Source organism: Hyaena hyaena, unplaced genomic scaffold, assembly GCF_003009895.1.
Source record: "Hyaena hyaena isolate Hyena2069 unplaced genomic scaffold, ASM300989v1 scaffold_40, whole genome shotgun sequence".
Classification (NCBI taxonomy): domain Eukaryota; kingdom Metazoa; phylum Chordata; class Mammalia; order Carnivora; family Hyaenidae; genus Hyaena; species Hyaena hyaena.
The window spans coordinates 4,355,360-4,371,956 of record NW_024080672.1 but is presented as its reverse complement, the minus strand read 5'-3'; the positions used below and the strand labels follow the sequence as shown (position 1 = coordinate 4,371,956).

General features: G+C 41.3%; 3 protein-coding genes across 5 annotated transcripts in view; 2 read left to right on the top strand and 1 right to left on the bottom strand.

The window, feature by feature from the left end:
* PLEKHA8 (pleckstrin homology domain containing A8) overlaps positions 1–1,235 on the bottom strand; it is a 56,791-nt gene extending 55,556 nt beyond the window's left edge. For both annotated transcript variants that reach the window (XR_005527973.1, XM_039229875.1), the window contains exon 1: positions 809–1,235. Coding sequence is in view for 1 of the 2 variants with exons in the window: in XM_039229875.1 (XP_039085806.1) it covers positions 809–848 (40 nt within the window). In the remaining variant the exon portion in view is untranslated. The remainder of the gene's footprint in view (positions 1–808) is intronic.
* Positions 847–1,386, top strand: LOC120230334 (skin secretory protein xP2-like). The gene has a single exon (XM_039229903.1). It carries the CDS (start codon positions 847–849, stop codon positions 1,384–1,386), a length of 540 nt encoding a protein of 179 aa, XP_039085834.1.
* A 1,874-nt stretch (positions 1,387–3,260) lies between these two features.
* Positions 3,261–16,151, top strand: FKBP14 (FKBP prolyl isomerase 14). 2 transcript variants are annotated; one of them, XM_039229849.1, is made up of 4 exons: positions 3,261–3,609; positions 6,725–6,876; positions 11,112–11,239; positions 13,912–16,151. In XM_039229849.1, the coding sequence occupies exons 1-4, from the start codon at positions 3,413–3,415 to the stop codon at positions 14,068–14,070; spliced, it is 636 nt and encodes a 211-aa protein (XP_039085780.1). In that variant the 5' UTR covers positions 3,261–3,412; the 3' UTR covers positions 14,071–16,151. The 2 variants fall into 2 exon arrangements, with proteins under 2 accessions (XP_039085780.1, XP_039085781.1); XM_039229850.1 differs by lacking the exon at positions 13,912–16,151 and adding an exon at positions 12,526–12,653.
* Positions 16,152–16,597: the final 446 nt, after the last annotated feature.

Genomic DNA, 16,597 nt, shown 5'->3' with positions numbered 1-16,597 from the left:
GAAGGCTTTTACTAAATATTGGCTGCACGAATGAAAAAAAAATTCTTGTTCTGGATCATATTCACAGTTGGAGAATCGTTATGACCTCACACGATATGAAGTAACGCACTTCCACACATTGGAAAGGGGGCGGGGTACTATTTTTAAGCCATCCTGCCCAGCCGTGCCACAAACAGTTGCCACGGTTTCATTTCGTGGGCATTTCTGAGTCTGTAAAACCAAAAGAACGCCCAGGGAGAAAAGCAAAAATCGTGCACGTACTGTGGAGCTCTGGGACTGCAGAGACGGAATTATAGTATCTTGAGCCGCACGCCGAGGACTCCGAAAGTGACAAAGGGAAAGTGTCTGCACCGGGGACTTGGTCTGAAAAAGGACCTTTCACCTCTGGAATTCCAAGTCACCTCTGGCATTCCCTGGAAACCTTCCAACCTATCCGCAGGCCAGGTGAGACCTGCTCCTTCGCCGGAATTCGACAGGCTCCTAGAAGACCCCACTGCGGAGTCGGCGCCTCCTTCCCGCTGACACGGAGGGCGTCGAGCCTTTCCAGTCACCCCAAACCTCAGTATTTTGTCGCTTCCCTTGAAGTGGAAGGGCAGCCACGGATCTCACCCAGCCCCAGCGGCAGGCTGTGTCCTTACGGCATGGGTGACACGGACCCGTGAGGACAGCTTTGGGGACGTATCCCCGGCCCGTGCAGGCCTCTCTGCTTTCAGGAGGGGCAGTGACCCCGACCCCCAGGACGCGCGTCCGACGCCGCCCTCCCGCCGCTCAAACAAAGGACCCGGCGCCCGGCGCGCCCCTCACTCACCGCTCAGATAGTTGGTCCACTTGTACAGCACCCCCTCCATGTCGCCCGCGGCCCCTCGGCCCCCGCCGCGCCGCGGCCGTTTCCCTTCGCCCGCCGGTCCCCTCACTGCCCCAGGCCCCAAGAGGCGAGGAGCACCGGCAGCAGGGCCATCGCCCAGAGCTGCCGAGCCGCCGACTCCCGGCGCCCGGGCCCGGTGCGGGGACACCCGGCCAGCCTCACATCCTCGGCCCGGGGGCGGGGTCACTGCGGCGGCCTCGGCACGTGAGGACGCGGCCGGCCGGGGGCCCTGTGCGGCGGAGCCGGCGCGCTGTCCACAAGGAGGCGAAGGCACTGGGTGGGCCCGAGGACTGGCGGCAGCCTCCAAGGTGCCGCTAGAGCGAGGGAGCCGGTCGCAGGCGGCGCCACAGCGCGCTACCCGAATCCTCGACCCGCCGGGCCCGGGGTCCGATCGCGCATGCCTACTGCGCCGCTCGCACGCACGTTCCCAAGATCCACTCCGGGGTTTGGCGGCGGCGGCGGCGCGTCTGACGCAGCGGGCACTGCAGGCAGGGAAATTGAGTCCTGGGAAGTGGGCTTGAGAGTAGGCGCTGCTTCGGAAAAAAGGGCGACCCATGAGACCAGAGTGGGACACAGTCCAGACTGTTAATGGTACCGTAGTTGGGGCCGGTCCCACCTCTCGATGTTTGGGGGTCAGTGTGGCCCCTTAGGGTACCTCCTGCGTTCTAGCCCCAGGGTCCAATTCTTATTTCAAGGCTAATTGATCCCACAAAATTGAGGTAGCCAGCACTAGAGCGTACGGAGTTGACGGAAATTTCACGATAGTATACAGTGTAGGTAGTAAACATGTTGTTTAAACTCTAAGGCCTCGCTCTTGGAAGTGTGGTCCATGGACAGCAAATTTGGCACCACCTAGGAGCTTGTCAAAATCGCAGGATCTCATGGCAAGCCCAGGCCTCCAGAGTCGAAATCTGCATTTTAACAGATTCTCTAGAGGATTCCTAAGCATTTTAAAGTGTGAGAAAGTACTGTGCTACGGATGTTTGACGATAGGAAATAGTAACAACAGATTAAGTGGAAAGAGCAAGTTACGAAAGAAAGTGCACAATCTGATCCAAATTATTTTAAGCATATATCACAGAAGCATAAACCAAAATGTTAAGATGATTATTTGTAGATGGTGGCGCTACAGGCGATCTTTTTTTCCCCCCTCTTTTTCTTTCGCGTAAGATTGCCAGATTTAGCAAAAATACAGAACAACGGATTCGTTGTTTATCGTAATTCGCATTTAATTCGGCTCCTTTATTTTAACCAGAAAACCTATTTTCGTGCTTTCCAGTTTTTTCCCAATCGACTCTAACGATCATGTGTTGCTTTTGAAATAAAGCGAAAAATGTAAAGCCGGTGTAACTCATAACTGTGATTACTATTTCTTCTATAAAGTGGAGGTCTGGGGGCGCCTGGGTGGCTCAGTCGGTGAAGTGTCCGACTTCGGCTCAGGTCATGATCTCACGGTTCGTGGGTTCAAGCCCCGCGTTGGGCTGTATGCTGACAGCCAGCTCAGAGCCTGGAGCCTGTTTCAGATTCTGTATCTCCCTCTCTCTCTAACCCTCCCCTGCTCGCTCGCTCGCTCTCTCTCTCCCAGAAATAAATAAAACATTTTTTTAAAATGGAGGTCTGCTCGTCCTTATCGTCTACGGAAGCTATTATTGACCCTCTACATTAAAGTCACTACCTAAGCAATAAACTGTTAGCAGCCATAACGCTATGCGATGTTGTAGAATGAATCAGAAGACCTGGTTCGAAGGCGGAGCTCAAATGCTTTGGGGCTGAACAATTTTAAGCAGGACACTTAACCTTTCCTAGCCCAGATACACTTAATCATTTAAATGGGATTAAAGAACCTGCCTTACTGGCAGTGTAGTGAGGTTTACGCACGGTAATGCGCTTTGCGAACCCTACAGAAATATTTAAGCCTTTATCGTTTATACTGTAAATTATAATAAAAACAATAGCAGGACTGTGGAATCCTGGGGGCGGGGGGGGGGGTGACCTCTCAACGTCTGCAAGAGTAAATGAGACATTCCGGATAACAGCTACCCTTTCACTTAGCCCCGGGACTCTTTCCAGCAAGCTCAGCCAGGGTACTTCACAGATGTAAATCTGTCGGAGGAGTTTCCGGTTAGCGGCGCTCGCCAGGGATCTCCCAAAATCCGAGGTTGTGGAATTCTTTAATCCGCAGAGCTCTAGGACCGCTCCGTGTGGTTAGCAGCCTGACCCGGGCCTGGCTCCGCCCAGCTGTAATTATTGCAGCATCATTGGCTTGAGAGGCTCCGGCGGACTGCACTGCTAGCCAATGGGGAGCCGTCCTTCCCGAGAGCCAACCTGTGAGAGCCAGTCAGGCCCGGGTCTGGAGTTTAACTCCTTAGAGGTGGGTTCGAATTACGTGGGAAAGTTGTCGTAGTAAGTGTGCCACGTCTGCTAGGAAGCGGCAGTCATGAACTTGCCAGAGGCCGTTGTCTTTAAACTTTCAAGTACTGTCTTAGTTCTATGAGGTCCGGGGCCCTCTCTCTGTTTTTGTAGGAACTTCTTTCCTGCTCCAGCAGCATGAGGCTTTTTTTGTGGAACGCGGTGCTGACGTTGCTGGTCACTTCTTTGAGTGGGGCTCTGATCCCTGAACCAGAAGTGAAGATTGAAGTGCTCCAGAAGCCGTTCATCTGCCATCGCAAGACCAAAGGAGGAGATTTGATGTTGGTCCACTATGAAGGCTACTTAGAAAAGGATGGCTCCTTATTTCACTCCACGTAAGTAATTGCACCCCGCAGATAGTGAAGAACCCATCCACCTATGCGAGCTCTCCGACAGGAAAGGTAGCCTGTATCACGTTTTACTTCTCTTTTGAAAAACTGAAATCTGTTCTTTCCTTCTTTGGGAAAGGAAATTGTTTAAAGACGACCGTATATAACGGCGTCTTTGAAGTTCTTATTGGAAACGTGTGGTAAGGATAAAGAGGTTAATTTTTATTATAAAAATTAGAACTAGAATCTTTGAAATACTGCAGAAATATCTAGGTGTGTGATTAGGCAATGAGTAGGGAAAAAAAACCGTAAAGGAGTTTCATTTCTCAAACTCCATTCCCGTGGGAAAATGACTCAATTCCATTTTTAATATGGTGTAGGTGGTTTCGCAGGGACTTCATGAGCCGATTACACAATCATTTATTTGCTTGTTGTAGGATATGCTAATGCTAGCCCATTGATCTATTTAATTTTTGTTCGTACAAGTGACATTTCGGTCAAGGCGCACTACCATGATTTGTTTCATTATTTCTTTCTAGAAATTCAAAGATTTCGTTGATGGCTATGGGTATGGCCATGAAAGATTAATCCAATAACTATAGTGAATGATTTTCAGGTGGTCACACTATTGTTATGTCTTTTCCATAGAACAAAGAATTTGCAACATGGAGAAGTTTTACAAGTGTAATGATTTCTAATTAGGCATTGATTCTCTTCATTCCATTCCAAAAGTATTTATTGAGCATTTCTTTTATGTTAGGCCCTGTGCTTGAGACTAGGGAGATTAAAATATTTTGTCTTCTCCTTCCTTGTCCATTCATTTATCTGTCCATCTAACATACCCTTAATGAGCGTAATGAGCGATCACAAGTCAGGCCTTGAGGATGCAAAGGTGACTAAGAGTGAGCTACTGTCCTCCAGCAGTACATCATCTACAGGGAGGAGGACCACAGGTAAATAACTCATGCTATGTAGTCCAGAGTGTTCGAAGTGTTTGCAAAGCATAACAAAGCCCGGAATTAACTATGCTCTGAGAGATGGGGAAAGAGTAAGACTTCCCAGAGATCATAATTGAGATGGGCCTTGAAAGATGGGTTCAGGGTTCCTTCCAGGTGGAGAAAGGGGGCAGGGAGGACATTCCAGGTAGAGAAAATGGCATGAACTAAAGTAGCAAAGCTTTGTGGCCTATCCTAGACCTCGTTTTCAGATGAATTACCTTTATTGAGCATTCAGACCTGGTCTGTCTGGTTTTAGAGAAATGAATGGCACTCTTCTCTGAACTCTTTGCAAAAATTTCCGAAGCAGTGGCCTGCCACAGAATTCTCAACAGCTCTATTTTCTTATGGACAAGGCCAGTGCCACAGTGGATGTTAAACAACATTAAGATTTGCATTTAAAATCTTCAATTACATCTTTATTTTTAGTCTGAACTCTTTTAGATACAGCCTGATTTCCTTCAGGTCTCAGAATGAAAAATGTGTTGGACTTTGGTGGGAGCCAGACAACATTATTTAGCAGTTTGCTACCAAAGTTCTAGTACCCATTAAAAAAGGTGGGGGACCCCTGGGTGGCTCAGTTGGTTAAACGTCTGACTTCAGCTCAGGTCATGATCTAGTGGGTTCATGGGTTATGGCCCCACGTTGGACTCTGTGTTAATGACAGCTCAGAGCCTGCTTCGGATTCTAAGACCCTCTAAGCTCTCTGCCCTCTCTCCCGCTCCCACTGGGGTCTCCCTGTCTCTCAGCCCCTCCCCCTACTGGTACTATGTCTCTCCCTCTCTCAAAATAAATAAACATTAAAAAGATAACTAAATAAAGTTCTAGTACTTGATGAGGGGACTATTGTCATGCAGCCTCAGTGTAAATGGTCAGAAACTGCTAACCCTGAGTTTTATGAAGTACCATCAAATGATCCATTTGATGGATCATTAAAGCAAGTTTGCCATTTCTAGAATAATAACCCGTGTGGTAAATAGCTTAAATCCTTTAACTTTGACAAGAAATGTACCAATATTGTAGTCGTCAGTGGGTGGCAGACTGTTTTCTTCCTTCTTTATTCTTTTCTAGCCTTCCTAAGTGTTGTACAGTTGGCAATTTGTTTCTTTAGTCCTGGGGGTAAAATTAAGAAAAGAGGAAGTTCTGTCCTTTACCTAGATTTAGTAACTAACCATGGTGCCCATGAAACCTAGTAGGGTGATTTCTCATTCTCACCTATAAGATATCCTTGAGAATACTTTCCGTACGTACCAAAAAAGGAGCAAACTGGGGCTCAGGTACTGCTCAGCCTTCAGGCCCCCCAGCAGCTTGGCAGGCTGGATTTCTTAGGCTGGCCTCTCTCCAGGTCATAAGCCAGGGTATTTTGACCATTTCCTTCTGAGTCCTTGAGGGGCCACCCCCCACCCCCCAGCCCCTCAGGTTTCCCTGCACAACCCCACAGAAAATACCTGCGGGCAGCATCTATCTAGGTGGGGTTCAGCTTGACGAGCAGCCTTTTCTACCTGTCAGAGCCACCACCAGACTGTATATCAGTAGGGTTTATAGGCAGCCTAGAAGATGCTGTGCTCCTGACTCTCCAATGTCCATGTGGGTGTGGACCCACATGTCTTGGCAGTAAATTCTCCTTAGCTTCTCCGCTTTCTTCCCAAACTCACTCATTTTCCATGATTTCCTCCCTCTGCTGCCCGGAATGACGTTCCCGGGACAGCATTGCTGTGGTTAAGACCTTGAACTTTGGAGTTAGATCAACTACTGGCACATTTAACCTCAGTTTCTTCCTCTGTACAATGGGGAAATGATGGTACTTACCTCATATGATCACTGTCAGAGTTAAAAGAGGCAAAGAATTTGGGGTAATACCTGGTACACAGTAAATCTCAAATAATCATTAACTGTTTTTATTATTCCCTCTCCTCTTCTCTACTTAAGTCGATTGTGTGAAATTTGCATCAAGAAATATAGGCAGTAATTAAATCATTACAAAATTGATTTGGTTTTGTGTGTACGCATATAGCTGTTTTTGTTCATTCCCAAATTGAATCACTTATCAGTGGAATAAAATACGCCACATCAATAAAAAAAATAAAGTCACTAAAGAGTCCTAATATGTTTTCTTTCTATTGTAGTCACAAACATAACAATGGTCAGCCTATTTGGTTTACCTTGGGCATCCTGGAGGCTCTCAAAGGTTGGGATCAGGGCTTGAAGGGAATGTGTGTAGGAGAGAAGAGAAAGCTCATCATTCCTCCCGCCCTGGGCTATGGAAAAGAAGGAAAAGGTAATAACAATTTCACATTTTTACTATAGCACTGAAATTCTTCTCTGGGTTAGGAGACAGAAGTCAGAGTTAACTACTATGTATTTTTTTCCCCAAAGGTAAATAGAAGATGTCTTTTTGAAGTATGATTGTGTCTTGATTATCATTTGAGATGGCCAAATTAAAGCCATTCTATTTTAATGGTCAGCTGAACTACTGATAAAAAGTTTTGGAAGCTTCAACTCTATCATTAACAATTTACTACCATATACCAAAAGAATGATTTTAAATAAATTATGGCACGATACTCACAAAATAATGGTTCCTATTTTAACCGTGTTAAAAAAAATTTTAAAGTTTTTATTTCTTTTTTGAGAGACAGAGAAACTGTGAGTGGGGGAGGGGCAGAGGGAGAGGGAGACGCAGAATCTGAAGCAGGCTCCAGGCTCTGAGCCCAAGGTTCAAACCCACAAACCATGAGATCATGACCTGAGCCGAAGTCTGCCGCTTAACCAACTGAGCCACTCAGGCACCCTTAGATTTTAACCATTTTTAACTGTACAATTCAGTGGCATTACGAGCATTCACACTCTTTTATACAAGCATCACCACTCTGCACTTCCAGAATGTTTTCATCCTCCCCAGCTGAAACTCACCAATTTATTTTAACAATGCAAAAAGAAAGATTATTCCACATAAGTGTTTTGATGAGTTGAACATGTGAAATGTAGACTATTCACGTATTAAATGAGGTTTAGATATGGGCTGCAGGGAATTCACAACTGAAGTTTTCTGTAACAAAGCTTTTTTTGGGGGGGGGAGAGTTTTCATTCTTGTGTTAAAGTTGTTTTATAACTTTCTTATGATTCATTTATAAAACCTGATGGAGCGACAGGTTTTATAAATGAATCATATTTAATGATTCATGAAATGAGTTTAATAAAATAGAAGCAAATGGGCTAGCAGATTCCAGGAGACTTTGTGCTGGTGTGTTCCAGGCATGTACACCTGCTGTTTGAGTGGGGGGCCGTGCAGCTTTCCAAAGGGCTATTTGCAAGAGGCCAGATGACGTTTCCTGCACAGGATATATTTCCTTTCTAATTTAACCTAAGGGAATAATCAGCTTTCAGGAGAAAGATTTATGGACAGGGATGTCCATTATTACATTGTTTTAAAATGTTTATTTTTGAGAGAGATAGCATACAAGTAGTGAAGGGACAGAGAGAGAGGGACAGAGGATCCAAAGTGTTTGTGGGGCTCAAACTCACCATGCACATTCATGACCTGAGCCAAAGTCAGAAGCTTAATGGACTGAGCCACTCAGGTGCCCCACTACATTGTTTCTAATAGCAAAAATGTTGAAACCAATTTCAATGTATAATGAAAAGGATTTAGCTAAATAAAATATGGCCCAGTTATTAAAAATGGCATTTCAAAGATTAAAAAATTATATCCAAATGTGTAAGATAATGTTATATATAAAAGTGGAAAATAAAGCTGTACTATATCCAACAGTAAGTGTTAGAAAAAAAGTATATACGCACATACGGAGTGAATCACAAGGAAATAATTAAGAATGATAATAATGGATGGGTCGGAATTATTTTTATTTCTGGTTCTGTCTCTTCCAAATTTTCTACAATGGTCATGTGTTACATAATGAAGAAAAAATTATTAAGTAGTCAACAGAACTAGACAGGGAACCACTCTGATACTGTAGAAATAGCAGACTTCACAGTATCCTTGGGTCTAAACATAACCAGTTACAAAGTGAGAATCCTTCCCCCAGTTTCCTGAGAAGAAAGTAAATGCCTTACAGGTAACATTATATTCTAAAATGGAACTTGCTATTTGAATCTCATGCATAGAATGGAATTTACTAAGCAAATTCAATTCTTATGGTAATCATCTCTTTAGAGAAGAAAATCAAGTATCTAGGAAATGTTTCTCTGATGTTCAAATGTATTCTTTCACTTTCCTGATGATCTCTATTGCGTTGCCTTTAATATACATGTGAAATTAGTCCAATGCTCTTACTCCGTATTATATTTAGCTCAATTTTACTTTATAACAAGTAAAGTTCTAAATATGAGCCATTTCCTCCAAACTGAGAGCCATGAAACTAATTCTGCTAATATGTATTTAATACTAATTTTGTAGTCATTTGGTACCACGTTTGCATGCCTCCTTTGGAAACACCCCAGTGTTATCAACGACCTAGTGCATGCCCCTTCTCTGTCTAGATCTGGAATGGTAAGCTTGGGCACAGAGTGTAAGTTTTGTTCTCTTTAATACTTAGCAAATGCTCTTTCATGGAAATATGTGGGATTTGGGTGGGGGGGACTAAGAAATATTTATAACGTTTACCCAGACCTTTATGTTAAATATGGTTATAAAGAAACAAACTGAAAAAAAAATTGTTCATTCTGCCCAGAGAGTATCTTTTTTTTTTTTTGTGGTTTAAACCCTTCCCAAAAAGATAGCTCTTTTTTAATTTTTTATATATTTTTTGTTTTTTTTACAAGTAGTTTATTGTCACGTTGGTTTCCATATAACACCCAGTGCTCAACCTTACAAGTGCCTTCCTCCATGCCCATCTCCCCCCTCCCCCCCACATCCATCAGTCCTCAGTTTGTTCTCGGCATTCAAGAGTCTTTCATGGTTTGCCTCTCTCCCTCTCCCCCACTATTTCCCCCCTTCTTCTCCCCCATGGTCCTCCGTTAAGTTCCTCCTAATCCTCCTATACGTGCAATCATATGGTATTTGTCTTTCTCTGCCTGACTTATTTCGCTCAGCATAACACCCTCAAGGTCCATCCATGTTGCTACATATGGCCAGATTTCATTTTTCTCATTGCCATGTAGTATTCCATCTTATAGATAAACCACATCTTCTTGATCCATTCGTCTGTTGATGGACACTTAGGCTCTTTCCATGTTTTGGCTATTGTGGAGAGTGCTACTATGAACGTTGGGGTACATGTGCCCCTATGCATCAGCACTCCTGTATCCCTTGGGTAAATTCATAGCAGTGCTATTGCTGGGTCATAGGGGAGTTCTATTGTTAACTTTTTGAGGAGACTCCATACTGTTTTCCAGAGGGGCTGCACCAGTTTACATTCCCACCAACAGCGTAGTAGGGTGCCCATTCCAGAGAGTATCTTCTGGGACTTCATAAAGCTCTTTTCATTAAAAAAAAAATTTTTTTTTTAATTTATTTCTGAGAGAGAGAGAGAGAGACAGTGTGAGCCGGGGAGGGTCAGAGAGAGAGGGAGATACAGAATCTGAAGCAGGCTCCAGGCTCTGAGCTAGCTGTCAGCATAGAGCCCGATACGGGGCTCAAACCCATGAACCGTGAGATCATGGCCTGAGCCAAAGTTGGACACTTAACCGACTGAGCCACCCAGGCGCCCCTCTTTTCATTTTTTTTATAAAGATTTTTATCTCCCTCCTCAAAAATTTGTTTTAATTTCTTCTCTCTCATGAAATTTCTTCAGAATATATTCTATATCAGAGGAGGTGTTTCCTAACAGGTGTTTCCTAACGCCGAAATTGTTGAACATTTCTGTATTGTTTTTAAACCTTATAAGAGAATTGTATCTTAGTAATACATTGAGAGCTTACTATTTATGAAGCAGAATGCTAAATATTTTGCATGGCTTTATCTTCCTTCATCCTCCCAACATATTTCTGCATTTTATAGATGAGAAAATAGGCTTAAAGAGGGGCAAGGTTAAGCTTTAATACCAGCTAGTAGGACACTAGATCTCTCTCAGTTAGATACTGCCTCCTAGTGGTAGAAATGGCGGTTCTATATGTATACCTAGGTCAGGACTTTTGTGAACCGCCCCCCCCCCAAAGTTAGTATATCACTTGTACTATAATTAACTCTAAATTATCTACAGCCCTTTAAGTCATTCTTGACATGTAATATATAATATCTTAATTATATTTGAAATTTAATACCAGGCCATTAGGCACATCTGTATGTATATGTGTGTGTTTGTTTGCCCAAAACAGTTTGTAATTGCAAAGCCAAACAGACTGCCTTGGATCTACTAGTTTGGATTATTGTTTCTTTATTCTATTTGTTTAAAACATAGTTATAAGTAATTTACATCATAGGTGATAATATTAGAAAGGCTCTTCATTTAATTCAATCAAAAGAATATTTTGTTCAGTGTCATACATTTTCTGTCATCAAAAACTTTGGGATTGTTTAAATAAAACTTAACCTCCCCTCTCTTTTCATGTCAGGTAAAATTCCCCCAGAGAGTACACTGATATTCAACATTGATCTCTTAGAGATTCGAAATGGACCAAGATCTCATGAGTCATTCCAAGAAATGGATCTTAATGATGACTGGAAACTCTCTAAAGCTGAGGTGATCTTTCCTTCCTCTTACTCTGTTTGTTTCTTCTCACCTATTAAAAAAAATTTTTTTTAAGAAAATTTATTTTTGTTCAGATAAAATATTATTTATAAGTTTTCTTATACTGATGCTTTTTGAATATTGGCTTTTTAAAAAATAGGAAATCATTATTTCGGAGAGAGATATATTGAGACTTAAAAAACACCATTCGTTCTTTTGCTTCCCCCTCCCCCCTCCCCTCCATGCTTAAGGTCTATCTTGCCTTCTTCTGAATTTTTGAAAGATCCATTTTGCTAAGACAATTCCCATTTTGGAGTTGCTGTATAAGAAACATCCACTTCCTGAGAAATATCTCCAGTTGATGTTTTCTGTTTATAACTGTAAACTGGCTGTTACACTTTGTTGTAATTTCCTAGCAATTAGCAGCAAACAGCCCACATGCTGGGTTCTTTTGTTCTGGGTAGCATCTGGAGAAAGGAGACTCTGGTCTGGATTTTCTAGAGCTGTTGACCTTTCCCAGCCCCCTCTTAGTTCGGGTGTTTGAGTAAGGAGAAAGGAAGAAGTTTTCTCTCTATAATTTATTTAGGCTTTCGCAGTCATTTTTACACATACCTGTCTCAGCCTGGCTGCTGTAGGGAAAGAATTGGAGGTAGATACCTACTCAGTCTTTTTTCTTGTCCCATTTTCTCCATTGTGGCTTGGCTGGTCAGAAATCAAGTCCCTTTTTATGTTTTGATCAATTTCATTCTAATGGCCAGGAAATGATTGTCTTAAATAAGTGAAGTTATTGTGAACTCATAGGGTCATGATCTACAGCTACTAAATTTATAACACCTTATAATATTACCAATCATAGGACTTTTTTCTCTCCAAGCTAAATTTTAATAACCTTTCATTTAAAAACCCTTAAATATGCAACACATTCACATGGTTTAAAAAAAAATCAATCCAGTTGAAAAAGGTGTTTATTAAGAAGTCTCTCTCCCACCCATATCCTCTCTTACTATGTGATCTACCGCCTTCCGCACCCAGTTTTATTAGTTTCTAATGTATCTTTCCAGTGTTTCTTTATGCAAATATAAGCAAACATGAATACATATTCCTATTCCCCTTTACTTACCAAAAAATAGCATGATATACATACTATTTGGCGTCTTGCTTTATTCTCACAGTATATCCTAGAGACATATTCTACATTAATCTACATAGCTTTATCATCCTTTTTTTTTTTAAACAACTGCAATAAATCTCCTTAATCTTAAAAATAAATATGTCATATGTTTGTATATTGACGACAGGGGGAAGAAGGAGGATTTGAAATTACTGATCTAACCGAAGGAGTAATAGAGATCTGATTAAAAATGAAAATACAGGTTAAACTGCATTATGGTAAATCCAGTGGGTAATTAGGAACAGTATTTTGTTTATATCTTTAAATTTCTGAATGAGAGTGGAAATTTTTAGTGTAGGCACTCATCAGGCTGGATTTTGCTTTAATTTCTGAGATTGGGAGGTCATGAGGCATGATCATAGCCAGATCCACAGCATGGACTATTACCAGACACTTACTTAAATTAAAAAATGCCATTAGGAGAGAAGAGGCAGGTGGGGGGGATGGGTGAAATAGGTGAAGGGGATTAAGAGCACACTTATCATGATGAGCTCTGAGTAATGTACAGAATTGTTGAATCACTCACTGTATTATACATCAGAAATTAGTGTAACACTGTATATTAATTATACTGGAATTAAAAAATAAAATTTCAAAAAAATTTTAAATAAATTTTTAATGCCATTATTTAATCTGATTTTAAGAGAAATACCTGGAATTCTGACCCTTGTCAGAGATCTGGATAATTCAATGGCATGAAAGACTAGTTTTTCAAATGGTTGGCTTTATTTAGACTAAGATTAAGAGCAGAACGTATCCGGGGCGCCTGGGTGGCTTAGTCGGTTAAGCGTCCAACTTTCGCTTAGGTCATGATCTCACGGTTTCGTGGGTTCGAGCCCTGCCTCGGGCTCTGTGCTGACAGCCAGCCCGGAGCCTGCAGCCTGTTTCAGAGTCTGTGACTCCCTCTCTCTCTGACCCTCCCCTGCTCACGCTGTCTCTCTCTCTCTCCTAGAAACAAATAAAACATTAAAAAAATTTTTTTAAAAATTAAAAAAAAAGAACAGAATGTATCCTTTCACTTGGTGCTTTACTTTTTCTTTTTCTTTTTTAAAGTTTATTTATTTATTTTGAGAGAAAGAGAGAGAGTGGGGGAGAGGCAGAGAGAGGGAGGGAGAGAAAGAATCCCAACCAGTCTCTGAGCTGTCAATACAGAGCCCCACTCTGTGCTTAATTCTAGGAACTTTGAGATTATGACCTGAGACAAAATAAGACTGGGCCGTGTAACCAACTGAGCCACCCGGGAGCCCCAGTGGATGATAGAAACCTTATTTCTGCCTCTGAGCAATATTCTGTGTCTGTAACTGTAGCAGTATAGCCAAAATTTTTAAGGAGAAGAAAATTCCTCATAATTCCTTTACTGTCATCAGAAATACATCTAATGATATACTGTAAAGTAGTTGGTTGGTCATTGTTACATGTAATCAAATAAACTACCAATCCACTCTGTGATATTAACTGGCTTGATGTGGGTATCTTATGTTTAGAATTATTAATGAGACCCATTATTTTGTAGGTTAAAGTATATTTAAAGAAGGAGTTTGAAAAGCATGGCGCAGTGGTGAATGAAAGTCATCATGATGTTTTGGTGGAAGATATTTTTGATAAAGAAGATGAAGACAAAGATGGATTTATATCTGCCAGAGAATTTACATATAAACATGATGAGTTATAAAGATACATCTGCCCATTTGATATGGCATCCATCCTTAAAGATAGGGCAACATTTTGAAAGAAAGTCTTATTTTCTTGTTCTGTTTTTTTGTTTTTGTTTTTTTATATGTTTTTCTGAATATTATTTGAAGAACCCCTTAGGATTCCTAAGTGCCCATTTCTTTCTGGTGACTTACTGGGAAGAAAAAATTAATTTGTCTTTGAATAGGAGACTGCTGGACTATCTTCCACTTTCACATATGAAGCCTTATGTTTTACTTTCTTACTTGCAATTTTAAAATATTGCAGCAGGAAGCACACCCAACGTTAAAACCAAGTTATGACACAAATCAGCACCCTCTATTTCTATTTGCCTCCATTTTCTCCAAGTTAGATACTGACATTTGAGAAACCTTTTGCAATAGCCCAAGGCTTACTATTTTCATGTTATATTGAAACAGTGTGTCTGTAACTGCCTTTGAGTCTCTGCTTGAGGAAAGGAGGAAAAGGGTCGTTGGTTTGGGCTTGTTAACAGTTACTGCTCTACTGAGGAGATGTGTGATGCCAAAGTGAATAACGAAGTTAATAACTTATAAATATGTGTACACTGAAACATTCTGCCCAGGGCTTAAGTTATATAAAGCTTGGTTCCTAGTGACTAATAACCTATAATGAGAAATAGGACAAATTATTTATGTGTCTGGTGTTTTGTAATAACGTGTCAAAATGTTGTTGCTGAGGTAGAGAGTTGTATCTAGTCAGTGTTTAAGTCTAGCAGATTACCCTTCCTGGTTGATTAATGAATACAATCTATTACTGATGTATTATACTACAATAACATTGTGTCATGAAAGAAATTAGAAAGCCAATAGAAAATTTCCCATTTCTGCTCATCAAAACAATGACGTGGACCCACAGCTGCTACTATTGCATAGAAATCTGTCTTGGGTCAAAAAATGGAAGATTTTATAATTTTACCTGAAATTGGTAAAAGCTCCCAAATCTCCATAATAGTTCTTTATCACTTGCACAGTGATCTCAAGTGCATCATTGTCTTTGATTTTCATTGCTCTGAGCCCTGTGAAAAACTCTGGTGGATCTTAATGTGCCTTAAAAAAGGAGGACATTATCCTTCAAAGAGATGGATTGTTCTGCAGAGGTCAACAGCCAACTTGTGCAAACAAATCACAGTCCCCAAGTTCAGTATCTTTGTATTGCCCTCTCCTATTGAAAAAGTAAATCTTGCCTTTGAACTCCTTGGACCGATCGCTTTGCTCTCAAAGCAGTCAACTAACTCCATTTTGTGTCTTTGGGTCTTTATCCTTTGAAGATGGTGAACTGGCTGTTGATTCTACCCCTAATCTATGAATGGCTCTGGTTTCATTGAATAATCTTGGGGTTAGCACTGAATTGCCTCAAAAACCCTGAGCTGTGAGAAGGTCCAGGCTTGTGTGTCTTAGGCCTTTCATGCTTATTTACCTCTAGGTTTTTTGTTTTTGTTTTTGTTTTTAGAGAATTTCAAACAGTTATTATATCATGTACAGGCTATTTTTGCCACTTATCTGTTGACATTTCTCCCACTAAACATAAAGTTCTCGGGAAGAACATATAACCTTTTTCTGATGAAATCACCTATATGTAAAAATCTTTTAAATTGTCACTACTATTTTCCTCAACCTGGAAGAGTTATAAACCACAATATAGAAAGCCTTATGCTGTGTTCGTTAGGAAGGAGAGAGACCTTGTCATATGGTACCACCTTCTATAGACATTCCTGGCAATGCTATCTCTGGTAGAGCGGGCAAAGCAAAACGAATTGTGATTATTCGGGCAGCATATTTCTTGATATGTGAATTTACATCAGTTTTCATCTAAATAGACACAAGCACAAAATGAAAGCCTATAACAGGTTATGGTTGTTTTTAAGTATCTGCCTTTGGTTTGGCTACACTTTTACGCCTTTCCACTCGTGGGAATAACCAGACATGAACTGTGACCTCACTTGTAATAGAATTTGACTCATTAATATTGCTAGATATGCCCAATTTAAGTTCATATGACCATGTTGTATTCTTCTCAAAATAAACTTTATTTGGGGAATGATTGGTTTTGTGAAAAATTCTTCAAGTACCAGTTTCCTCAGCAGCTTTATGGATTTTTCTTAACTGTTACTCTAGGTTTTATATTGAAACTGGACAGGGAAGATGGATAGGTAGTGGTAGGAGAGTGATGTAGTGACACTTGGAGTGTGCCTCTGACTATCTGCTCTGTTTATTTTGTTTTTTAAACATTAACTTTTTTAATTTTTATTTTTAAAGAGAGTGTGCGAGTGGGCAGAGGGAGAAACCATCCCAGGCAGGCTCTATGTTCAGTGGGAAGCCTGATGTGGGGCTCGATCCCACAACCTGAGTCCATATTAAGAGTCAGACGCTCAACTGACTGGGCCACCCAGGTGCCCTTGTTGCTCTGTTTAGATATATGTGTAAGGAAAGCTGTGGTTTGGTTTAAATTATTTTGAAATAAGCATTAAACATTGAGAACTGTGGGCA

Excerpts from the sequence above, each read along its gene's own strand:
- FKBP14 (XM_039229849.1), top strand. The coding sequence starts at position 3,413 with ATGAGGCTTTTTTTGTGGAACGCGGTGCTGACGTTGCTGGTCACTTCT. Across the intron at positions 6,877-11,111 it reads CTATGGAAAAGAAGGAAAAG|GTAAAATTCCCCCAGAGAGT; the intron begins GTAATAACAATT and ends TTTTCATGTCAG. Across the intron at positions 11,240-13,911 it reads GGAAACTCTCTAAAGCTGAG|GTTAAAGTATATTTAAAGAA; the intron begins GTGATCTTTCCT and ends ATTATTTTGTAG.
- LOC120230334 (XM_039229903.1), top strand. The coding sequence starts at position 847 with ATGTCGCCCGCGGCCCCTCGGCCCCCGCCGCGCCGCGGCCGTTTCCCT.